The sequence below is a fragment of the Pseudonaja textilis genome, chromosome 3 (assembly GCF_049901715.1).
Source record: "Pseudonaja textilis isolate UNSWEBS1 chromosome 3, rPseTex1.2, whole genome shotgun sequence".
Classification (NCBI taxonomy): domain Eukaryota; kingdom Metazoa; phylum Chordata; class Lepidosauria; order Squamata; family Elapidae; genus Pseudonaja; species Pseudonaja textilis.
In genome coordinates this window covers 43,323,827-43,349,513 of record NC_141992.1, presented here as the reverse complement: position 1 = coordinate 43,349,513, position 25,687 = coordinate 43,323,827, and the positions used below count along the sequence as shown (strand labels likewise).

Here is a 25,687-nt window from a genome sequence, read left to right as displayed (position 1 = left end):
AGTTTTTCCCTAAATAATTAACCTTTAAAATGGAAGGGATGGTTTGCTGTAGATTTATAGAGAATATACTAATGGAGATATTTTTCCCCCTCTTTCTTTTTCTGGTGGGATCATTGTGAATTCAAGTGTAATCTTTTTTTGAGGAATAATTTTTTCATTAATTCAAATAAACATGCATATAGTTTAGTTATGAATGCTCCAAATATCTGAAAAGATATTACACAGAAGCCTGGGACTTAGTGTAACAGGGGACAGGATGCGGTGTAATGGTTTTAAATTACTAGGAAATCGGATTCCAAGTTGAATGTAGGAAAACCTTTTTAATGCTAAGAGCAGTTAATAGAAGCAGTTTCCAAAGAAGGTAGTCTCTGCTTGATTGTGTTTGGGAAGAGGCTGGACTGCAATCTATAAGGATGCTTTCACTCCTGACTGACTGAATTCTTGATCAAGGGATTCAGTAGCCTTAATAATGTTTGTCTAAGTATCTGTTGTAATCTAGTATTTAAAGAAATATTTTAACATGTTCCCTATAGAGCACATGTAGAGAGACTGCTAAAAAGCATTTGACTGCAGTCAGCTACCATTTATATTTTCTAAGAATGCCTATGCAGACTAAGATTACTTTGTGTTATTGTTAGTTATTATGTCAGCTGGGCTAGAAACAGAACCATTGGTGACTCTCTGATTTAGAAAGTTATCATGAAGACCTTTCCACGAAGGCTTTTGACTGAAGTCTGTGGTCTAGCTGTATGTGACTAATGGGGTATATGTGTTTTTCTATAAGGAGAAAACCCTAACTAATTTCCCCCAAACAATGATTGTCTTTTGAGACTCTTTTCCTAAAATGTTTCTTTCATTCCATTATAATAAATAACTTTTGAATTATGAGAAGATAAGAAATATGAGAAGGTACCTAGTTTAGTGTAGTGGCAAGACACCAGTCTGGAAACCTGGAAGCTGTGATTTCTAGTTCTGCCTTAGGCATGGCACCTTGGGCCAGTCACACACACTCAGTCCAACTCATCTCACATTCTCACAGGGTTGTTTTGTGGGGAAATGAGAAAGGAATATTAGGTACATTCACTGCCTTGAATTATAAAAATAATAACAGTGAGATATAAATAAATATTCCAACTTCATTTAGGCTAAATATTTTCTAGACCGTCCCTTGCTATTCTTCTGGATTGTAAATGGCTGCTTACAATGCTAATCTCCAAACTGTTGTGAAGCATCCTTTACTACATAGCAGCTCTTGCAACTCAGATGCTTACCTGCCACTATTACCATATTTAGTATATTTCCTTCTATTTCAGTTTCTTCATTTAAACAAAATAATCATGTTTCTTTTGCCCTAAGGCATATCTAAAAATATAACAATTATCTCTTACCAGATAAATGCTAAATGGTACATTACTGCATTTTTTTCTCTTGGAGTTACTTATGCTTTTGCCTTTCATATATGTTGGCTGATATCCAAAGATTGTTATTTTATACTTACATAGTAAACTCGCCATTCTAATGCATAGAAACATTGTAACTGTATTGTTTGATATAGATGCTAGTGTTAGGTGAATGAGGAAAGAAAGAAGTAACATACAGAATACTTTTGGGCAAGCAAATATAAAGTGATAGTACAATACAGTAAAAAAGGTTCTTCAAATATACAGCATTGAAAAAATTCTATCAAAATCCTGATAGGAACCTTCTATTGCAGCGCTGTCAAATTCCCAGCGTGTAGGCTGGATGTGTTCCGTGCTGGCCATGCCCATGCCTGGTTTAGTGAAGGGGGAAAAAGTTCCAATATGTCACATGGCACAGCCATGATGATGTGAGTTGGATACCCCTGTTCTACTGGTTAAAATTATTGAAGCTTGAGGATCTGTCTAAACAGATTGGCATTCATGGCTAGCCTTCAAAAGTATTATTAATAGCAGGAAAATTCAGCTTCTCAATGTATAATAATGTTAATTAAAAAATTAAGATGGTGGAGCAGGGGCCATCTTTTACTAATTAGTGATGTATAAAGGAATATATTCTGATGTCTGCCGGACAGAGGATAATAATAATAAATTAATAAGGAAACCACATGTTAGGAGCCAGGAGATCAGTTGCAATAAAAGAAAAAGAGTTAAACATACATTGGAGTCATGAATGGAGAAAAGTCATAGAAATTTCAAATTGTAAAAGTATTTTGAAGAACAAACGTTTATGACTCAAGCATGTGATTGAGTTTTGACGTGTTTATGCCCTAACCTCTATATAGCTTGTTTTAATAATTTCACAAAGTCTGATTCTTACTTATTTTCCAAGGTGAGTCCTTAGGCTTTGCCTCTGTCATCACAATTGTGCCTTTGTATTGGGGACATTCCTTTCCAAGTGTAGTTCTCCTTTCAATTCATACAGACACTTGCCAGAATCTTGCTCAGTTCTCCTTAAATTAGGTAGCAACAGTTCACCAACCCCATTCTGGGTCAGTCCTATTCCAGTAAACACCCCAAACCCCACCCTATTACTTTTCATTGAAGCAGCAGCTTATGGTCCCTGCCTTCTTTCTGATTTGTCTATATTAGGTTGATTCATGGCAACTGAGCAGAAGATCCAATCAGACCTCTCAACTCAAAAGTCTTTTAAATTAGCATGTTAATGATCTACTGTCTACTCCACTAGCTAGATTTTGCTTTCTTGCAACCATGGCACCCTACCCTTTACTTTCCTTTAGATGATACCATTTCCATAAAATAGCACCTTAAATAGGACTAGAGCTATCATTAGGGATTTTAAAATTATTCTCCATTTTTGGGGGGAAATCTTTATGGTGACAAAGTGGCTGCCATCCACAACTGGAAAATCCATCCCTGAAATGTTTATAAAATGTTCTTCATTTCCCAATAAGAATGTGCTTTCTATGTGTTGTCTTGCATTTGAAAAACATTTTTGCAATTGTAGAGCTAATACTGTATGCCTTTATGAAAAGAGTTCAGATAGAATCTCTCATAATTGCTTTCTCCCCCCACCCCAATGTTTTCCATTCTGAAAGCTATTCAGATCCTAATAAGAACTGCTTGATTCCTGGTCAAACCTTCTGACCAGTTTCTTCTTTTTAATCATTATTCCAGAAACTGGAAATTTTGGCTGGCTTGCACAGTAATATATTCCTAGGAATGTTTAGCAATTTAAATTCTCTCATTAAATTCTTTCATCTTTACCTCTATAGAAGATGTGAATTGGCAGAATTTTTGGAAAGAATGCAGGTGTTTTGATCTGCAAGTTTTGTGATAAATATAGCTCCTTGGCCCTTTCTCAGTAAAATTAAATGTGATAATAAATGTGTTGGTTCTTAAAGTATCACATTTGTTCTTTCTATTACAAAAATTAACATGGCTTTCCTCTGGAAACTTCAACACGATGAGAGGGATATGTGTGCAGATACCAGTTTGATGTGGTGGCTCAGTGACTAAGACGCTGAGCTTTTTGATCAGAAAGGTTGGCAGTTTGGTGGTTTGAATCCCTAGCACCGCTTAAGGAATGAGCTCCTGTTACTTGTCCCAGCTTCTGCCAACCTAGCAGTTCGAAAACATGTAAAAATGTGAGTAGAAAAATAGGAACTACTTTGGTGGGAAGGTAACAGTGTCCATGCACCTTTGGTATTTAGTCATGCCGGCTACATGACCATGGAGACATCTTCAGACAGCGCTGGCTCTTTGGCTTTGTAATGGAGATGAGCACCGCTCCCTAGAATCAGGAATGACTAGCACATATGTGCGAGGGGAACCTTTACCTTTACTAGTTGGATCACACATGCAATATATCAAACCAGAAGTCGTGTAGCCCCATATCCTAACAAGCTTAGAGCCATTGTATATGTGCCATTTCTGTGTTCTTTTCTGATTTATTCTTCTGCTTCTCTGAATTCCATATTCCTTTTTAGCTGATATGTAGCTGAGCTATTCAACTTTGCTACATATTCTTTAGCCCTTCTTCCCTCATAATGCAGTGCCATTGTTATAGTTCCTTTTATGGAATAAGAAAGATGCTCTTGTCACATTTCATTAAATGTTTAATCTCCACTTTGGTTTAAAATAGTATTTGCCTCCCCCACCTTTTCCCTCTGCCATTATTAATAAATGCAAAATTTGTATGATTGTACCCTTACAATTTTTAATGTATTTTATTCAACATGGATGAAAAGAATAAAAAGGCAGCTTCTGAAACAGCATTATACACAGGTAGCAGACAAAGTCTGGGACTATAAAATAGCTATTGAGCCTAGTATTGATTAGATGCAATTAAGTGAATTCTCTTTCCAAATATAAAGGCACTCCAACACCAGTAATAAAAATGGGAATATGATAAAAAAAAAGGCTCAGTTATTTATCTCATTTATCTGAGTCTATCTCAGCGAAGATCTTACATGGAAAATCAACACTTGGGAGTGGCCAGAAAGGCCCAATAGACACTCCATTTCCTTAGGGTGTTATGAAAGAATAAAGTGGAACAACTGATGGCTTCCTTTTACCAGTTTACAATAGAAAGTGTCCTTTCATATTGCATTACGGTGTGGTATGCTGGCTTGACAGCCGTGGAGAGAAAGACATTAGAGGGTGGTGAGCACAGCACAAAACATTGTGGGTTGTTCCCTAATACCACTAGATGACATTGCTAGGGCTCGCTGCCTTAGAAGAGTGAGGAAACTTCTCAGGGACAACTCACATCCCTGTCAGCATTTCTTCACTCTCCTACCATCGGGTAGGAGATATAGAAGCATAGCCTGCACCAACAGGCTGAAGAACAGTTTCTACCTGTGGGCTGTCAGACTTCTGAACAGAAAATAACTTCATGTCAACATAGTATGATAGACTTCTGGGGCCAGTGCATTGTGCAACAAAGTCACATAGTGTAATAAGATTGGGACTGGGTTAGGGACTTCTGTCCTCACTGTGAGGTGTGTTGGAGGGGGTTCACGAAGGAAGGCTCAGCCAGTCTCATTGTACACATGCTGTACTATGACAATAAAGGTAATAATGAATAATAATGAATAATAATAATAATAATAATTCTTTGCTGCTTCAATTTATCAGATTCTGAATGGTACATAGCAATAATTTGCATAATAAAATCCAATCACAACATTCATCACAGCAGTCATCCTGAAACAATATACAAGGTGATGTATCTTACAATCATAAAACTCTAAAGACTGTTTTGAATGGTCAGGAGCCATGAGAGTATGTTTCTGAGGGCATCTCCCATAGAGAAAGCCCATTTGTATGCCTCCTTCCTTCAAATAAGTAGAGAACTTCCATGTGGATTATCTATTTAAATATATTGGATAAGCAGATAATTAAGATCCAAACAGACAGGCATCTTGTTCATAACAGCTATTGAAAAGGAAAAAAAAGTCTGGTATACTGCGTGATGCTTGGATTGATGAAAAACAATTGGAAACAATTATAAATAAAGGCTCTTGTAGATAGAAGTTGAACTTTCCTGAAAATGAAATCCATTGTTTATACCAGGATTTGAACCCTCAGAGCAAGGCCTAAACCCTCCCAATATCTGGAAATATTTAATTTATTGGACTTGAACACCCTTTTAGGGAAAAAAACTCACAACCCACACTGCTTGGAACTTCCTATATTCTTAGTGGCTACCTTAATAATTCTTATTATTGGACTTGAATTATTAAGTTTCCATAAAACTTGGACTATATGTTTAATAGTAGATTACCCATACAACAACAACAACAACCCTTTTACACTGTTTCTGTTATTTTATAGTTTACAGTATTTAATATCCAGGCTATGTGTGTACATTTGTATCTATGAAACGGAGGGAGGAAGGAATTTTCCAGAACGTAGATGCTACTCAAGAATCATGTAGTGCAAGATCTGTTGTGTTTGCCATTTCATCACAAAGCTACAGCATCCCATAATTACAAGGGTAAAAGGAGATGCTTGAAGAACATTATGGTGCTGGTAACCAATAAACTACAATCAGGCTTCAATTTATGTTGTAAACATGCACCTATTCAAGCAAATAATTGTTTTTGTTTTAAAGTGCTTCTTCTCCCACCCATCAATTCTCTAGGAGGAAAAGCACTCAGTATCATTCCCTTCTGTCCCCTTATTCACTTGCTAATTTTCAGAAGTCAATTTTACAACCTAGCCTAGACAGATAGGGTGACCTAATCAATTTCATAAGTTTATATAGAAAATTAGATATATTAGTTTAATTTTTCTTCTTTGTATGATAATGGTGCAGTGTCTCACAAGTAAAGCAGATTGTGAAATATAAAGTTATTTTAAGGATAGTAGTGTTCAAAGACTGGGTGGTGTGCTGTTTGTTTCGGAATGAATTTTAGAGTCTGGTACCAGATGTGATTTGTTAAGCAGAATTGTTTGATAAACTTCTGTCAGCTTGAAGACCCCATTCCAGAACCTTCTTGTGGAAGAGGCTGGAGACGGAGTGGATAAGAGGTGAAAGAATTCTTCCTTATGTTTTTACAAGGGTGTAGCCATATATAGAATTAATACCTATTTTGTCATTTAACCCCCAGACATTAAAGAGGGCTCTGGAGGTTACAGAAAGGTTGATGATGGTTTACATGTGGCCAATAGTTCTACACTCCCATTCTAAGAGAAGTTCTTTGTGACACACTATGCAGAAGATTTAAATGTAATCAAATGTATTATGAAGTGACTTCATTTTCAAATATATTACAGTATTTCTTCTGCAATAATTTAATGAAATGGAACATGCTTCACTCTCCTTGGAATTGCAGGCAATCTTAAGTCCACTTAATGAAAATATTTTACAAACTGAAGAAGTCATTATAGAGACAGAGTTTCTTCTCCATTTCCTTTTTGGCATGTGCTGTTTGTTAAGTGGAAACAGTATTGTGGGGAATGAAATTATGATACAGTGGCTGAATGAACTTAAATCTGGAAATGATGATATGTACATAATGTATTGGTACTTTAGTTTTTTTCTCTGTAGATGATTATGTAAAGCATCATTTACATTCATATAATCTTAACACAAAAAGAAACAGGAGTTTTGTATCTTAAACAAATCATCACCAAAACAAAGCAAGATAGGTGTATTAATTTAATTAATCCAACTGGAGTGGAAAGGAGTAAGAAGCCAAGACTGACTTGGCTGCTATTTGTTGTAAAAGGCAAACTGTGTTCAAAAGAAGTTACTCCAGGTGTCTGAAGATCCTATTGGACTTTTCTGCTGTTGGGGTTCACAGGACAAACTTGGGCACACTTGAGGGAAAATACAGTTTAAAAACCCTAGGCATCCCAAGCCTTTTCCTTCATTACCCCAAAGCCAGGAAATCCTTTTTACCCAAACCATAAATCAATTTAAATGTCCCTGTTGTCATTGGTTAATGTGTTTGTCTGTTGTTCCCCCAAAAACCTTGACTTCTTAATATTCCTAGATAATTCCTACAGTAATGTTTTGTGTAACTCATTTATGTATGTGTGTGAATGCAGACCAACTAAAGATATGTATTAACGTATTGCGAATCAGTATTAAAAATTGCCAGTATTCTTTCTCCCCAAATTATCACCTGTGTATGAGAGGAATTGCTATTCCCCTGGAGGCTTGGTTTAATGGCATCCATACACTGTGGCCAGCTGCCTTTTTACATTTTCATTTTTAATTACAATGCTGTGCAGGCTTTTTGATTTAATTGATTTCTTTACTCTCTCCCCCTTCATAACATTGGATCCCAAGTGCTGTAGTCCACAAGACATTCGGTTCTCTAATAACAGCCTCTTAGTATAATAAGAATAACAATATAATATGAGCAAGACAGCTGAGGTCATTGACGTTATCTCATATTAAAGCAGTATAGCTGTACTAGGCCAGGATTTCTGCTGTGGGAAGCATTTTAGGCACAGCTCCTGTCATGGTTTTAAAGAAAGTGTTGGACTGTTTATTAATGATTAATCTGAAGATGAAATTTCTATAAACTTTGTGATGAATGGTGCCTTATTTGACTCATGGCCACTTTACCTGAGCGCTTGCTCAAGTCAAACCAATATAAAAAGAGTTGTGTTGGATTGAACTAATGGCTTAGGAGGTCCATCAGATTCCAAAAGTGGTCAGTTAGATGCCAGTGGGACAGCTCTAAGAAATATATAAAGATAGCATCACCTGCATTCTTATATTCTGCTATGCAGACAAGAATTGCTTTATTAATTGTGAAAGTGCTTTAGCTGCAGTTTGTAAACACACATTAGATCAATTTGTTGCCATTATTTAGGCAATCAGATGCTCATCAGATATTTGGGGCATCAAATTGTTTCTTGGCATTGACGACTGGAGAATCCACAAGTTGTAGTCCAAAACATATATAGCATCTTTTGTATGTGTTGTTATTGCAACATCACAAACCACACTAGTTCCTCTTTGAATGGTGAGCCAGACCCATGTGGCTGAGGTACTTAGCATTATGTACAAAATAAAACTAAGAGGTTTTTCTCCCTATCACAATTAAAACATGGAGCTAAGACATAACTGTTAAGTTTGAGCAATGAGAGGCTGAACCAGAGCATGAGTGCAACAGTACTTTATTTACAAATAAAGGGCTGACCGTGCTTGCCAAGCCTGGAACTGGCTCGCAGCAATCAGCAGCCAGTTGGACCCCGCAGCCTGCTTTTATAGCTGGCTGCTGGGGAGAACTGACCAATGGGAATGGGGGAATAACGCCCACACAAGTGAGTGGACCTGAGTGAGAACTCCATGAGTCCTCAGGACACAACACCCCTTCCCCCCAGATGCGAACACGCGTAGTCCTTGAGGTAGATGGGGGGTTTGTGTTGGCGCCCGGAGCGGCGCAACTCGGGAACATTGTCTGACTGTTCGGTATCAGTCTGTGACGGTTGAGCTGGTATAGTGTCGCCAACGCTCTCTCTGGACTGGGCATCCTCGGGAACCACCGGGTTGGTTTCTGGAGTCAAACTCTCGTGGGTTGGATCCGGTTGATCAACTCTCTGGGCGCTGTTGTCCGGGTTTGGGCTGACCGGAACGACCGCTGGCGCAGGCTGGTCACTGGGTGCGATGTGGCTGGATGGCGGATGGGACGGTTCCCCTTCGACTGGAGGCTCTGGATTCTTGTTTGCGAGGTTGCTGAGGCGCCTTCTGAGTTGGTCTATGTGTCTCCTCCAGACGCGACCATCCTCCAGCCTTACTCTATATGATCTCGGCCCGGTGACGGCGATGACCTCGCCCGGAATCCAAAGTGGGTCCCCAGCGAAATTCCTCGCGAATATCGGCTCCTGTAACATAAAATGTCTAACCCCCGAAGTGGAAGCGAGGGGAGAGTCAGGGCAGTATTGTGGGTGCAGTCTATCTAATACAATCCTCAGGCGCCGGCCCATCAGAAGTTCCGCTAGGGACTTATTGGTGACTGCACAGGGGGTTGAGTGCTGGCTCATCAGGAATCGTGAGAGTTTGTGGTGCCAGTCATCTCTGCCAAACCTAGCGAGGGCCTCTTTGGTGGTCCTGACGGCCCTTTCAGCCAACCCATTACTCGCAGGGTGAAATGGGGCTGTTAAAATGTGGCGAATGCCTAGGTTGGCTGCAAAACGGCTGAATTCTACTGATGCGAACTGTGGGCCATTATCGGAGACCAAGGAGTCGGGTAGTCCATGGGTAACGAACAGGCGCGTTAACACGTTGGTGATTGCTAGTGTGGTGGTCGTGGATAGCTGCGCCACATCTATCCACTTGGAATAAGCGTCTACGACCACTAGGAACATCTTTCCATGCACGGGCCGGCCAGATCGATATGGATTCTAGACCAGGGCGCTGGCGCTCTCCCATCTGGTAGGGGTGGCGATGGGGGGAGCAGGACGGGATTCCTGGCAAATGCTGCAGGAACTTACCCAATTGACAATGTCCTCGTCTAGACCCGGCCACCACACGTAGCTGCGTGCCAACGCCTTCATTCTCACAATGCCGGGTGTCCTCGTGCAACGCCTCCAGGACTCGGGTACGCAGCGAGGTTGGAATGATCACTGAGTGCCCCACAGTAGACAACCCTGCAAACTGGACAGCTCCTGCATGCGAGTCTTAAAGGGTGCGAATTTGTTATCAACATTGCCTCCCGGCCACCCCTCCTCACCCAGTCGAGCACCTGGGCGAGCGTTTGGTCTGCCTTGGTTTTGGCGGCGATGTCAAGGGCGGTGATGGGCAGGTCCAACTGGGTGATTTCAAAAATGGCATTGACAGGAGCTGGGTCTTCAGCTGGAGCGGGTAAGGGGCAGCGACTGAGTGCGTCAGCGTGGGATAGAGTTTTGCCCGGGCGGTGGATAAGTTTGTATGAGTAGGCCGCTAGGAAAAGTTTCCACCTTGTCATCCGAGGGGAGAGGACTTGAGGTGTCTGTTTGTCGCCGCCAGTAGGCCCAGGAGGGGCTTATGGTCGGTGACTAGTTCAAGAAGTGGCCAAAAAGGAATTCGTGAAACTTTTTCACGGCTGCAACAGCTGCTAGGGCTTCCTTGTCTATTTGGCTGTAATTTCGCTCCGTGGCCGAGAGCGTCCTGGAGAAAAAGGCAATGGGGGCCTCGGCGCCATTGGCGAGTCGGTGACTAAGGACCGCCCCAATTCCAAAAGGGGATGCGTCTGCTGCCAGTACTAAAGGAAGGTTGGGGTCGAACTGGATGAGCACTGCCTCTGACGTAAGTAGTGATTTGACGGCGTTAAACGCCTGGTCTTCTTTGTGCCCCCAGTGCCACGGTGACTTTTTGTCTAGTAATCTGTGTAGGGGTTCGGCTACTGAGGCTTTATGGGGCAAAAAGGATGCATAAAAGTTTAGGAGTCCCAAGAAAGCTTGTAGCTCCATTTTGGAGGTCGGTGTGGGAGCTTCGTGGATCGCCCTGACCTTGGACTCCAGGGGGTGAATGCCAGAGGCGTCAATTTTATAACCCAGAAAGTCCACCTGTCTAGTGGCAATGGCGCATTTTTCTTTTTTTAACTTGAGGCCATGCTGTCTGAACCTCTCTAACACTGCTCGCACTCTCTGGAAGAGTTGGGGTCTGTCCCTGGCCGAGACCAAGATGTCGTCGAAGTAGGGTACTACACCAGGGAGGCCCTGTAAAATCCGCTCCATGAGGGATTGAAAATACCCGGGGCAACACTTACGCCAAATTGGAGACGCTTGCATCGGAAGGCACCCCTGTGAGTGACGATGGTCTGAAGTTCTGCTGTTTGGTTATCAACAGGGAACTGTTGATATGCTTGAGACATGTCCAATTTAGCAAAAATACTGCCCGGTTCGGATGTGTGCAATAAGTGCTGAATGACGGACACGGATAGGCGCTAACTTGTAAATATTTATTGATTGTTGTCTTGTAGTCCGAGCAAATTCTCAGGCTACCATCTTTTTGAGGGTGTGACAATGGGCGTCTCCCACTTGGCGAAATCTGTTGGCTCAATGACCCCTTGTTTTAGTAGTTTATCCAATTCAGCGTCTAGTTTTGGTCGAATAGCAAATGGAACTCTCCGTGGTTTTAATCTGATTGGGACTGCCTGGGGGTCAACGGTGAACGAGATGGGGGTTCCATTATAACACCCCAGCTCCTCGCTGAACACATCTGCGTAGTCAGCGAATAAGGAGTCAGTGTCTGAGGTTGAGACAGCATGGACTCCTGTTAACCCTAGGCCGAGGTGGGGAAACCAATCGAGCCCCAATAAGGTGGGTAGATTGCCGTTAACTACCACTAGAGGTAGGTGGCCTTTAAAAGCTCTAAAACTGACAAAGAACTTGCCTCTGCCGATCACGGGAATGGCCTTCCCCTGGTAGTCCTTCAGACCGAACTGTCATCTCTGAAGCCGGGTAGTAGACAGGCTGGGGTGGAGTCTCTTGAGGGTGTTCCACGAGATTATTGAGAGCGCTGACCCTGTGTCAACCTCCATGTGGCACGGTTTACCTTCTAGGAAACGGAGAGAGAAATTTTACTAACAGAGTGGCAAGTACGCCTGGCAAGGCGGTGCGTGCGACAGTTTAATACTTGCCTCTGTGGTTCCGAGTGCGAGGACGGGGGTCTTTGTGCAGCGCTTTGGGGGCTTGGCAGACTCTCGCAATGTGCCCCTCTTATGGCAGTTGTTGCAAACGGCTCCTTTAAACTTGCAGGTGGCCCTTTGATGTGATCCCCACAGGCTAGGCACAGGGTGATGTGCTTGGGTGGACGGTGTATTCTTGTTTGGCCCCTACCTGCGACCGTCTGTCATTGGTGAGGCGATGGACATCGTTCTCATTGTTGTGGCCTTCCTCCGCTTCCACCTCTTCGGAATGGACTGGGAACGCTGCTAGCTTGGCGCTTGGGCCCTGAATTTCGGTGGCTGAGTTCGTAGCTAGCTCGGCTGCTAGGGCCTCCTCTACCGCTTGCGCGCGAGGTTGAGGTCTTTTTAGCTAGCAGTCGCCTCTGTAGGTTGAGATCCTTGATCCCACAAACCAATTGATCGAGGAGCATGTCCTCCAGGTATGTTCCAAACCCGCAGTGCAGGGCTGCTGTTCTGAGGGCGGCCATATATTGGTTGATGGTCTCCTTACTAGATTGCTTCCTCATTCGGAACGTGAACCTCCTGGCGATTTGTGAAGGCCTGGGAGCGTAGTGGTTTGTGAGGATCTCAAGCAACTCGGACCACGGAACGTTTTTTAATTCTCTCGGCGCCACGAGTGCTGCAGTGGTATCGTAAACGGTGGCTCCGCAGTAGATTAGGAAATAGGATTTTTTCCAATGCTCTCCCGCATCCGACAGGCCGACCGCATCGATGTAGTGATTGAAGCGGTTCTTATACGATTCCCACTTCTCTTCGTCTGGTTTAAACGCCGGGAACACTGGGTTGGAACTCATGGTGCTGGAATGGCTGGGCTACCTGCGGAAAAATCTCTCTGGGACAACGGGCGCTCGTGAGTTACTAGTGATATCAGCTCTGGAGAGGTTTTTTCGCTACCCTCTCTTTCTCTCTCTCTGGGTTACCACGTTGGCTGCTAGCCGTTGGAGGTGTCTTGATTCGCGCCAAAATAAGTGGGCGTTAGTGACTCTCTACAGCGCTGTGCTGTGATTCCTACTGGCTCGAAATTCAAATGACACCCGTTTGAATTTCGCGCCAAATGCAGAGCGGCTGCGGCTCGCAGCGCTTCACTTTCCCCGTAGCGAGGCTAACAAGCGGCTACAGACGCTTCTAACTATTTGACTCAGACCGCTTTCTCTGGCTGCGGATCTGCGTTTGCTCTTTTTGATCGCTCGTTTCGCTAGCTGACCGCTCTCTCTGGCTGCGGATCAGCGTTTCCCTTGTTACCAGCCGATCGCTCTCTCTGGGCTGTAGATCGGTGGCTAGTGACTCAGCGGTTGCAAGGTGCTTCTGGTAGCCATCCCATCCTCGTCGCCAGTGTTAAGTTTGAGCAATGAGAGGCTGAACCAGAGCATGAGTGCAACAGTACTTTATTTACAAATAAAGGGCTGACCGTGCTTGCCAAGCCTGGAACTGGCTCGCAGCAATCAGCAGCCAGTTGGACCCCGCAGCCTGCTTTTATAGCTGGCTGCTGGGGAGAACTGACCAATGGGAATGGGGGAATAACGCCCACACAAGTGAGTGGACCTGAGTGAGAACTCCATGAGTCCTCAGGACACAACAATAACGACGTTGGTCTTAAGTAGAATGCTTCCCAACAGAGAGACTTATGGCATAAATATTGATTTTGACATAAAATGTTTATACTATGGATTATTCATTTATGAGAATAAGGGGTCTACTTTATTAAATCTTATTCCATCAGGTTATTTTAGGTGCTTTGACTAAATTGCTCCCTCACCACTTGAACATTTGCTGTTCCACACTGTTTGAACAGAAAGAGCAGCATAGAATTTTTCTCAGAATTATGATTTCCAGGTTTCATTACAGGGATTTGTGATCTGTTTCTAGTAAATTACAGATGACATAAAAGGTATTTTCTGGATTGAATCAGTTTAGGTACAGATGTGACCACACCTTCATCTTTTGACTGTTTATACAAAATCTCTTCCATGTAGTGAGAATAAACTGTAGTCTCAAATGTTATTTTTTTTCTTTCTGCAAAAAAATATCAGCCATGCAGTTCCTTCACCTTTAGTATGCAATTCTACAGTCTAGGCACAGATTTCAGATTTCATCTGATGTTTTGTGTGAAATGAGGCCTATGATTATGCAATTGTTTTAAGAAGTTACAACACATTGCTTTGGGGAGCTATTTTCCAGGGGGTTGTTTGATTATATGGATAGGTACCAGCGTGCAATCTTATATATGCAGTAAAAGTATGGATAGCTGTGGCTGAACAAACCTTGAAGAGGATACTAACTTTTTTTCTTTGTAATTATGTCTTAGTGTTGATAGACTTTCATCAATGACATCAATTTGTTATTGCTTTTTCATTTTTGATTTCTGATATCCTGCTTGCTTAACCTGTGGATTTAATCATTCTCCATCTCTCAGACTGGTTTATACCTTTTGCGGTGGCTTCAGTGCTGCAAAATGCACATATTGGGGGAAAATGGTGCTTAGTATTTATTCCATATCTTAATTACAGTTCATTTCATTCTTCCTCCCTAGACTGCAAATATACCTGTCATCAGGAATGCAGGAGACTCATCCAGCTGGATTGCAGCCAACGGGAAGGAGAGACCCACAACAAACCTTCACCAGAAAATACCTTAACACAGAACTATTGCCAGGTATGACCTGTAGCACCTCCACCTTGATAGGAACAGAACTGAGTCTTTTCTGGAAGCTAAGACATAATACAGGAATAGATCACTTGTGTGGGTGAGAGGAGTAATGACATTTTGTCAGGGTAGGTTGTGATCTACTTAGTCAAATGCCTTGCTGAACTCTAAATATACTATTGTCTACAGAACTTTGCTGGTCTACTAATTTAGTCAGTTTGTCAAAGAATGAAATAAGATTGGTTTGGTATGATCTGTTTTTAACAAACCCATGCTGACTTCTAATTATTATTTTATTCATTTCTAAATGTTCTCAGATCTGAAATTTCTCCTCATCCCCAAGTATGGATATTACATTCTCTAGTATATATTTTTTCCATTGTGGGCATGTATCTTTTCACAAGATTATGTTTTGTATCTCTGCTCATATATCTTACCATATGAAAATAGTGGCATTTTGTGCTAATGTGTAGCCTACATTTAGTAATCTCTAGTGCAGAACCAGCAGATTTTGATAATAGTACTGATGTAAGAGAAGACATCAAAGAAAAGATAAGGAAGGAGCTGGGGTTTTGTGTGGTTGTGAAGTACAACGGCAAATAGTTTACATTTTAGTGGCACAAGTTGATCATGCAAGGAATAGACAGGTAATTATTGAATGCTGCCAGGATCTGCTATGGAATTGAAATTCATGAGGTTCTACTTCATAATGACCATGTAATCTTTTCAGGAACTGAGTCATCATGTCTTCAACAGTGGCTGCTAACCAATAGCAAGAAACAAATCTTTTTGGTCACAAGAACGTAAGACACAGATGTTTGACTAAGTCAGGAGATAGCAATTAGAGCGTATAGATATTTTCTTTGGCACCTGCCAGATTCCTTCCATATTTAATTTCAAGAGAAGCTGATGTCCTGCAAAGCAAAATACTTCAACCAGCATTTTAATTTTCAAGTATGCCTCAAGGCGTTCCACATTAGCATCCAAAGGCATTCTTAGAAGATAAAAGGAAAATTACTTTTTCCTGGTAATATGCTCCCTTGTCCTGTAAAAAATAGACAGATGCATAGAGCATCTCAAGGTACTATAGAGATGGTATTTTAGAAATGTTGTACTAATATAAATGAAAGAAAGTGGGATTATTGCTGTGATATTAAAGCATTACCTTCCATAGAGAAGTTGGAAGTGAAATCAAGAATTGTTTGGTCACCATTGCAACAATGAGGCAAAATTAATAGGATGTATTTTACAATCCTGCTTTTGGTCATGACCTGAACTTTTCCTCTGAGGAGTCGGTCAGAATTTATTATTATTTTTAGATTTTAAGTATAGCCGGCCTCCAAGTTGATTCTTGGTGGCTCGTACAGAGGTAGTATTCAGCAGATTCTGACCAGTTCTGAAGAACTGGTAGCAGAGTAGCTTGGAGAACCGGCAAATACCACTGGGTTGCTTGTTGGGCCAGGAGTCAGGTCAGAAAAGAGGTGTGTAAGGGAAGAAAGAGTGCTGAAATGGTCTGGGAGGCATTGATTGCCAAGAGTTTAAGAGGGCGATGTTGGAAGCTGTCTACTCTAGACAATAACTTTAGTCTGCTTTACACCTCCATTTTTGGAATTTGGATCCATGAATTGTTTTTTTTTTGGTCTCAATATGTTCATGATTTTCATCTGAACTACAACCAATCTTGTAGCCATAGCCCTCTTGTTCCGGTACAGTATTTCTTTGACTGAAGTATCTCTGCAAGACAGAGTTATTGAGTCTTGATCTTTGGCACAGGTACTCCTCAATTTGGAACCATTTGTTTAGTGAGCATTTGAAGTTACAACAGCACTGGAAAAAAAGTGACTTTTGACTGTTTTTCACACTTAAGACAATTGCAGCATTCCTACAGTCACATGTTCATAATTTGGATGCTTGGCAGATGACATATATTTATGACAGTGGCAGTATGCTGGGGTCATATGATAAGCTTTTGCTAGTTTCTGACAAGCAAAGTTAATGGGGAAGTCAGATTCACTTAACAATTATGTTACTGAGTTAATTGCAGTGACAAAGAAGGTCGTAAAATGGGGCAAAACTCACTTAACAACTGTCTTGTTTAGCAATAGAAATGTTGGGCTCAATTGTGGTTGTAAGCTGAGGACTACCTGTGTTGGTCTGCACCCCCTCTGTTGATCCTTATTGCAAAATTTTAAAAGCCAAGTTGTTTCAACCTGATGTTAGCAGGAGGCTTCCGTAGTAAAATTATTTGTTTTCTGGAAATATGTATGCATGTCTGTATATTTCATTTAACGCCATGTCCCACTAATATGCTACTCAAAGTGATCATTCAGTAACAGAAACTGAAAATTTAAGAGATACAAGGAAAAATAAAGAGCCTTGCCATAGAAGATTCAAATGTATTTCATCTGATCATAAAAGATTATACCAGGAAAAATGTCTTTAAAAGGCTACAAGACTTTTTCTTTTTTTCATAACAAAAGAAAAATAAATAGGTTTTGAAAAGCCTGCTTCTTCTTTTGATTTCTGGGGTTGAACAGAGTGTTCTGTTTTTGTTTTTCCATTGGATTGGAGACAAATTTAGTAGAGAAATTGATTTTTTGCATCATGGGAAATGCTGAATTTCCTGTAACACTTTTTAATCAGTTATCAATTTGAAAATATTGGAGGTTTTACTCTTTCACATTGAGTATTAAAAGTGTTAACCCTTTGTTTCTCTGTATGTTCTAAATTTATGGTTGTTTTCTATGGTACATTTATTCTTTTCAATAGATTTTGTGCAGGGAAATATTTGTAACTAGGGGAAAACCCCTCCCTTTTGTCTTACAAAAAAACCCATATCACATTATCTGTGATTATCAATAGCTTTGGTTAGGACAAGGCAAGGCAAGTTCTATCTGAAAAGGAACATGTGGCTTTTGATATAACAACAACAACAACAACAACAACAACAATAACAGAAGATTACTTCAAAATCTTTCTAGTAAGAAAAGTATGTTGGGGAAAAGCCTGGAGAGGAAAGGTTGCAGTAGAAAGACAAAGAAAAAGATACTTTTGTTTTACTTCTTCTTCCCTCTTCAGGCCGCCTTTTTACACCAACAATGTCTACGGAAATGTTTCTCAACCCCAGTAACTTTATTATATGTAGACTTCAAGATTTATCTGACTTGAATATCACACGAGGGTCTCCAACCATGGCAACTTTAAGCCTGGCAGACTTCAACTCTCAGAAAGCAGAGCTGGCTGGGGAATTCTGAGAGTTGAAGTCTGCCAGGCTTAAAGTGGCCAAAGTTAGAGACCGCTGTTCTAAGGGAATGCAACCCTCGACAGGTTTGGGTGTTTGATGGTAACTTTATATATAGTATAAGCTCACCCCAAGATATACTAAAAATTTTAGGTTCTTTTGTTTTAATCTTAATTACTGTTCTTGTAGTATTATTTACCTTTTTCTAAAAGACCCCACATTTTTTTCTTTTAAAGAAAAAGTAGACACTGTAGAATAATGTTTGTAAAACTTGAACAAACATTATTGAAGTTCAAAGTTAAAAAAGAAATGAACCAAGCACAAAAAACAAATTGCAGCTTTCACTCCCACCCAAAAATACTTTGGGCTATACATATATGATCTTTAGGAAAAATAAATATGTTAAACATTAAAGCACAATCTCTCCAGAGTATTTATATGAAAAAATATTATTCACTGGAAAAATGTTGTCAGTGAAACTAAAAAAATGATCAAGTTCAAATACATTTATTGTAAGCTGTTTTATAAGGCCTTTCAAAAGGAGTAAGTAATTTTTTTCAGTCAGAATAATTCCTATAGGTTTAAGCAACATTGATCCAATGACAGGGAGACCTTTCTTCCTCAGTGTTTTGTGAAAATGAACTTGCGATAACAAGACTGAATCAATTTCTGATGCTGTACGAGTTTATGTATCTTATATAATTTATATTTAGCTGATTTGAAGAGTAAACCATTTAATCTAGAAAGCTACTATTCAGAAATTGTAATTTTTATTAAATGTAATGGTGCTGTGAATTACCTTGATGGTCTGTTTTTGATAGTCTGCTAGCTTGTTTTTGATTAAGCTTCTGTTGAGGAGTTACTTGGAGGCAGTTATTTCTAGCAATGTTTTAAGAGTTTCTACAATTATAGTGGATTTAGCTTCTGTGCATGAACCCTTCCTTCTTCCCAACCTGACAGTCAGGATACAGACACCTGTATAACTAAATGTTTTACCCATCAATAGCACTTGGGGGAGCTGAAAGGCAAATTAATTTAATTGAGAGCACATGCTCACTAAGGATAGTATTATGCTGGAACGAAGATTATTGGGCAGTGCTCAAAAAAAGCAGGCAGACAGGTTTTTTCGTACTTGCAAAATTGTAGTAAACTTGGAACACCTTTTCTGTCACCTGAATTATGAGATGAATAGGACTGCTGCATCTTGTTGGAGGAAAATACATTTATCATACGACTCAATCTAGGTATTTATGTAACTATGACTGTTGAAATCTGCCACTTAGTAAGAGATTAAACTGGTCCAAAGGTGCTGATAACTAGAAAACATGCTGTAATTTTTGATTGCCACTTGGCATAAGTGTGCAAAGGTTATGTGCTGCATGTTTTTTAATGCTTTTTAGAGGAATACAATAATGATTTAGATTAACCAGTGGGGCAGTGAGATGATCACCTCTGCCATACTTTCTTTGAGATTTTTTTTTATGTCTATCAAATCAAAGTTTTCAAGGATTTAGATTTTGTAAATAGCCTTGTTCAATGGCAGGCATCAAAATACATTTGAAAGTATGGTTCTTAGCTGCTATTTATAGTTTTGGAGGATAATGACTCTACATTTTACATGATAAAGTTACACAAGTTATTATTGTAAATTAATCTTAAATTCATAATGCAAGTTTAAATGTGATTATGTTTTTTTGGAAATAACATAGATGGTGGCAATTTAAGCATAAATGTTTGAGATATGATAATGCACATTAAGGCAAACCTAGCTACATCAAGATTTTAGTGTATAAAATCATGAAGTGAACTGATAAAAATCACTAGTGTCATGTAGTAAAGTTTGCTTAGAAGAAGACTGTTACTTGTTCATCTTTCTATCCACAAACAGTTTTAATCAAATGTTACTCAGTGAAGAAAGAAACACTGTTTTGAGTCCCACCCTTTTCTTCCATGCTAATTTTTAAAATATTTAGGTGTCTGGCAAGGTAAAAATATAGCCTTATCCTGCTGATAAACTTTGTTTTACTGTAGATTATACATCTTCCTCTGTCCAGTTTTTTTGGGTTGTTGTTTAGTTTTAAAGTTATGTTGTCACTGTCAACTTTCTTTCGGACGGAAAAAAATGTGTTTATTGGTTCAATATTTACCAAAACAAAACCTGTTTTGGCTACAATTCTAGGGATGAATAAATTTGAAAATCTCAAAAGTCATTGCAATTTGGGTAAGGAACTATCAGAGCAGGAGTGTAAGTAGTTTTAATGAGTAGATTTGGTCTTTCAGGTATGTATATTCATTGGCATTTTAAAAAATTATTATGCCAGTCAGAGTTATTAAACTTATCAAAGCCTTATAAAGAGATGAATTGATTCTGAAGCTGTGAATATTATGAAGCACACATGATATATTCTTTCCCAACCTCCAGATAGATGTGACTGTGGAATCCAGTGATTTTGTCAGAATAACAAAAGCAGCATCATTCCATTGCACTCAGTTCATATAATATCATGATGAGTGCACAAAAATGGTAGAACTTGCAATTCAATGATGCTTCTGTCAGTCCCTTCAGTTACGCACCCACCCCTTTCTGGGATGGCTTTGTCTCTTAATACTGGTCTTGCTGATAGGGAATTCTGGGAGCTCTCATTCTCCAGATTTGGAGGCCACCTGGTTGGGAAGGCTTATTATTCCCAAGATCTATGGGGATTCTCAGTCATCCAGATCATGCTTGTCCCAAAGTTTTTCCTAAACAAAGTCCAGTTGCCTTTTGAAAAAGCACCTTGGGATTATTCCTAAGGATTGGGAACTAAATAAAAATAATGGAAGTTTTAAAAAAGAGATTGGACAACCATTTGTCTGAAATGGTATAGGGTTTCCTGAGCAGAAGGTTGGACTAGCTAGAAGATCTCCTTTCCAACTCTGTTGCAAACCTGGGAGTCCTGAATAAGCTGGATGCTTATCTATTGCTCTAGACCAGGGGTGTCCAACCTTTCACCTTCCCTGGGCCACATTAGAAGATGAAAATTTGGTTTGGGCCGCACATAAAATAAAATAACAGTAACGATACCTGATCATCCCAAAAAACCATAGGAAACATAGTTAACATATTAAATTTATTTGGAAATGAAGTTAGTGAGATGTTTTTATTATTTATTATTAATTATTTATTATTAATTATTTATTTTTATCATGTTTTTTTATCACAGTTTTTTTATCACAGTTTATTTTCCAGCCAAATTTTGCGGGGAGTGGGCGGGGAAGCTCACCCGCCTCACGCCTACCTCTCCTCCTGCAAATGGCCCGGCTGGATGAGGCAGGACTGGAAGGCAGAAGCAGCAGCAGCGGCGGGGGCAGAAGCCTTCCCCCGCCACCGCTGCTGCTTCTGCCCCCGCCGCCCCTGCCGCCGCTGCCCCTGCCGCCGCTTCTGCCGCCGCCGCCGCTTCTGCCCCCGCTGCTGCTTCTGCCCCCGCCGCCGCTGCCCCTGCTGCCGCTTCTGCCCCGCCGCCGCTTCTGCCCCAGTTGCTTCTTCCCCCGCCGCCGCCACCGCCGCTTCTGCCCCCGCTGCTGCTGCTGCTTCTGCCCCCGCGCCCCCGCCGCCACTGCCCCGCCCCGCTGCTGCTTCTGCCCCCTCCGCTTCTTCCCCTGCCAGCTGCCGCTTCTTCCCCCGCCCCCGCCGCCACTTCTGCGGCGGCAGCAGCGGGGGAAGAAGCGGCGAGGGCAGAAGCGGTGGCGGCAGCGGGGGAAGAAGCGGCGGTGGTGGGGGCAGCAGCGGCAGCGGCGGGGGCAGAAGCGGCGGCAGCAGCGGGGGAAGAAGTGGCGGGGCAGAAGTGGCGGCGGCGGGGGAAGAAGCGGCGGCGGTGGGGGCAGCAGCGGCAGCGGCGGGGGCGGCAGTGGCGGGGGCAGACGGCGCCCGCCTTCTCTCTTGCTGCTTGGCCTGGCACTCGCCTCGCCCTGCCTCACGCCTGCCTCTCCTCCTCCTCCTCCTCGCTGGCTCTGGCACGAAGGTTGGGGTGGGCACTGGGCCGCATTACAAGGCGACCTGGGCCGCATGCGGCCCGTGGGCTGCGGGTTGGACAAGCCTACTCTAGACAATAATATGAAGAATATGTTCCCATCAAGGTTATATTATATAGTTCACTTCTTCCCATATTCAGCCTTTTTCAATCAGCAAATGCATAAATCATCAAGTCATTTTTGTTGACTTTATTCTCAGCAAAAAGTCGATGAAGAACTTCCAATCTTTTAAGAAAGTACTTGTAGTTTTATCCCTGATCAAAAAGAGCATTTTTGCCATTTCTGTTAGTTTTGTCATTGTTAGTCCAATGTCCATTTTAGGTAGTTTTTTTTAATTTTCCCATCTTTTTCATAAGGTAAGTAGCCTTGCTGTACTTACCACAAATAAAACCAATCTCCCTTGTGTCTTTTCTGACTGACAATATATGTTGGATATAATGGATAATGAAATCTGGTTTCATTTGAATGTTAATTTTTTAAAAGTCCCTGTATCATATTTGTATACTGTACCACAAGTAAATCAGTTATCATAGTATAGTGCTCAAACCAACCAAAGTTGCTAATCTTGCAGCTTTAAAACTTTATTATTCTTTGGCAGGGAATACAAATATTATTTTAAAAAGCACATGTGCCTTAGCTATAGTTAATTTAGCAGGTTCAGATGTGCAAGGTAATGTACAGAAAGGAAACAGGTTGTGAGAATAAAATCTATGGAGTTGAACAGATTTTAAAATGCACTTCTGCAAGCAAGGCATTGGACAAGTTGTAGCAAAGAAAATTGTTTGAAGAGCACTTTCTTTCCAAGCAAATATTAGTATTCTTGGAGAAAGATAGCTTGGAACCTAGAAACTGGAAGAAGGTAGCCAAGATCAGCATTTCAGTCTTAAACCTAGAGGAATCAAAGGAAATTACAAAAACATATTCTGGGCTTTTTGACTAACGTTGAAATTATTGTGGCAAAGTGCTTCTAATATAACAGTTGTTGACAAATAATTTTTAAAAAACCTCTGATGGATGATGATTACTAAGGTTATGATAAAAGCAGTCCCTTCTTGGAGCAAAGAATGCTGAAAAAAATCTTTCTGACTGTTCTAAAATTAGCACAGAATACAGATGGGTTCCTGCATAGAAATGTTGCTAGGGAATCTGTTTTTCTTTCTTTCGTTTTACCATGTATGTCTGTCAGATATATTGCAATATATGAAGAAGGAAATATACAAGGTTGCTTATCACAACAGGTGTCACAGACCATCTCCAGTAGAGGCCCAACTTTAGAAAATTCTCTGGAAGTCCTTGTGGAATCTCATCAATATTCTGCAATACTCCTTCCCCACTAGTTTTTCTCCCTCTCTCTCCCCCTCCCCACCCCCCAATCTCTCTCTTAAGAACTTCTTAAAATAGGTGCTGAGCAGAGAATGAATACATATAATTTTGGAGTGCTTTTCACTACAATCAGAAATGCCTTAAACCTGTCTTAGGATGTTTACCTGGGAGCATAAGTCAAGTAATGCATATTTAATCAGCAACTCTCATCTCTGCCCCTCCCTCCCAAGGTTTGCTATGGATACAGGAGAGCAAGAAGCTGTCTATTCCCTCCCCCTGGTAGTATAATTCTGTTTCTCTCTTTCTTCCTTTCCCAAGTTGTGACGCTCAAAATCAACTGAGATACTGTCAATGCTTTTAACAACTGTGTCAGAAATCTTGCAAGAGGAAGTGGTTCAAGAGAAAAAGAAGCAGGAAAGAGTGGGGGTGGGGGTGGAGAGGAAGGCGATACTGCTCTCGCAATTAGGCTTAGTTGGGCTTGCAGAGAGACCAACGAAGCCTCACAGATGGTGAGCAAGTTTGTGAGTCAAGAGCAGAAGAAAATTCCCTTAGGTCCTGGCGCCCAGTTTGCTTCTGGAAAACAGCCAAACAAGGGAGCTTGGTGGTCGAGGAAAAGAAAGTTTCTCCTAGCAAGAGTTTTCTGTTTCACTCTTGCTTGCTTACTTTATTAAAAGAAAGAAAGAAAAAAGCCAACCCCATTATCTGATTTGCTGATGAGAACAAACTGTTACAAGGCATGGCAAGTAGAAGCTGGAGGAGGTGAAACTACTGTGCTCACTGTTGATTGCACAGGAACTCGATTGAGAAACTGCACTGTTGCTGCAGTGAGCTGAGACTCGGAGGTACCTGGCTGTCTGGCTTCCTGGAGTTGACATGTTCTGAAGATCTCGGCACCCTTCCTCAGATGACTGTCCATAACAGCATGAGTAGTGGCTACTGTAGTTTGGATGACGACTTGGAGGAGTGTTTTTTTACCGCCAAAACCACCTTGTTTAGGAATCCCCAGAACAAACTTGCTGCAAAGGTAACAAGACTGCAGTGTTTAAACTTCAGTAGCAAATCTCTATCTTTAGATGTCAGCTTATCGAAATCAGTTGACTGCTTAGGATTCTTTGATTGGGGTTCTTTTGCAAAGGGTGATGAAAGCAATTGTAATGAGATTAAGACATTAAGTCTCATATTTGTCCAATGTTTGATTTTGCTACTGGTATGATATTCTCTGGTTGTCAAAGTTACCTGATTGAAATGCTGTGCTTGCTCTTTATATATAATATTTCTGCAAATCTAACTTTACAAAAACTTGTCTGTGGTTTGTTGTTAAATAAATGAATGACAATTGAAATGTGATCTTGATAAATTGAGTCTAATGATATATTTGTGTGTTCCTTCTCCAACATATCTTGGATATTTTCCCACTCGCATGGATAGTCAATGCCATGGATTTAAAAGAAAGGCGGTAGACTAATTCACATATTCAGATGTGATGGTTCTTATAGATGAGGATAATATTCTGTATATAATATGATATATCAAAAAACCTTATTTCTGCCACCAGTTTTGCAGAGCTTTTATAGTCATTGATATAAGATTGGAGCACATAAAAAAACTAAACATCTTGCTTTTTATTTGTTGTAATGCACAGAATATTTGTAGTACCTTTTTTTTAGCTAAATAAAAGCTTGGAGAAAATAGATTCATTTAAGGAGAATGCCAAAAGAACATTCTCTTTCTCTCTCTGTCCCTCTCTCAGGGTTATTAACAGGTTAAGCATAACTAGCTTAATTTCATGCTTCTGATGACATGACGCAACTGAGAAATGGCATTATTTATTTAAAGATCTGTGTGCCTGGAATTCTCTAGAAGTGTGGGTTACCATTATTGGGAAGTATAGTATAGTGTTCTCTATGAAGATGAATTCTTACCATAGGGTTGGTAATCTTAAAGGCAATTTTGAACAATGAACAGATTGACACCTTGTGGGCAGGGATGGGCTTCAAAAATTTTAGAAATGTCTGCCTGGTTGCTGGGTGAGTATGGCCATGGTGGGTGTGGCCTAGTCAGCCTCCTGCACCATGAGGGGGCGTTTTTGCCCTCCCCGGGCTCCATATATTCACCTCAAGTCTCCGGGAGAGCGGAAATGGTCTCCCCGGGCTCTGGAGGCTCTCTGGAAGCCAGAAACAGGTCCATTTCCGGCCTTCCCAAACTTCTGGGAGGCCCATTTTCACCCTCCCTGAGCTTCCATACACACCCTGCACTTACCTACATCCCAAACGGGCCATGTGGGGACTCCTGGGAGGGGAGGGGTAGGTGGGGCCAGCCAGGAGTGGGATTTGGAAGTTCTCTAAACTGCACAGAATCTTAGCTAGGGGCTTTCTCGAACCCCTGTGAATGCC

General features: G+C 41.1%; 1 protein-coding gene across 5 annotated transcripts in view; it reads left to right on the top strand.

Moving 5' to 3' along the window:
• Positions 1-25,687, top strand: part of RASSF5 (Ras association domain family member 5) — a 78,106-nt gene that overhangs the window by 19,348 nt on the left and 33,071 nt on the right. For 2 of the 5 annotated variants that reach the window (XM_026715652.2, XM_026715651.2), the window contains exon 2: positions 14,607-14,728. In XM_026715652.2, coding sequence (XP_026571437.1) covers positions 14,607-14,728 — 122 coding nt within the window. Of the gene's footprint in view, positions 1-14,606; positions 14,729-19,132; positions 19,205-23,719; positions 24,319-25,687 lie in introns of those variants that run through there. The other 3 variants (XM_087929388.1, XM_026715653.2, XM_087929389.1) reach the window with 2 other exon arrangements.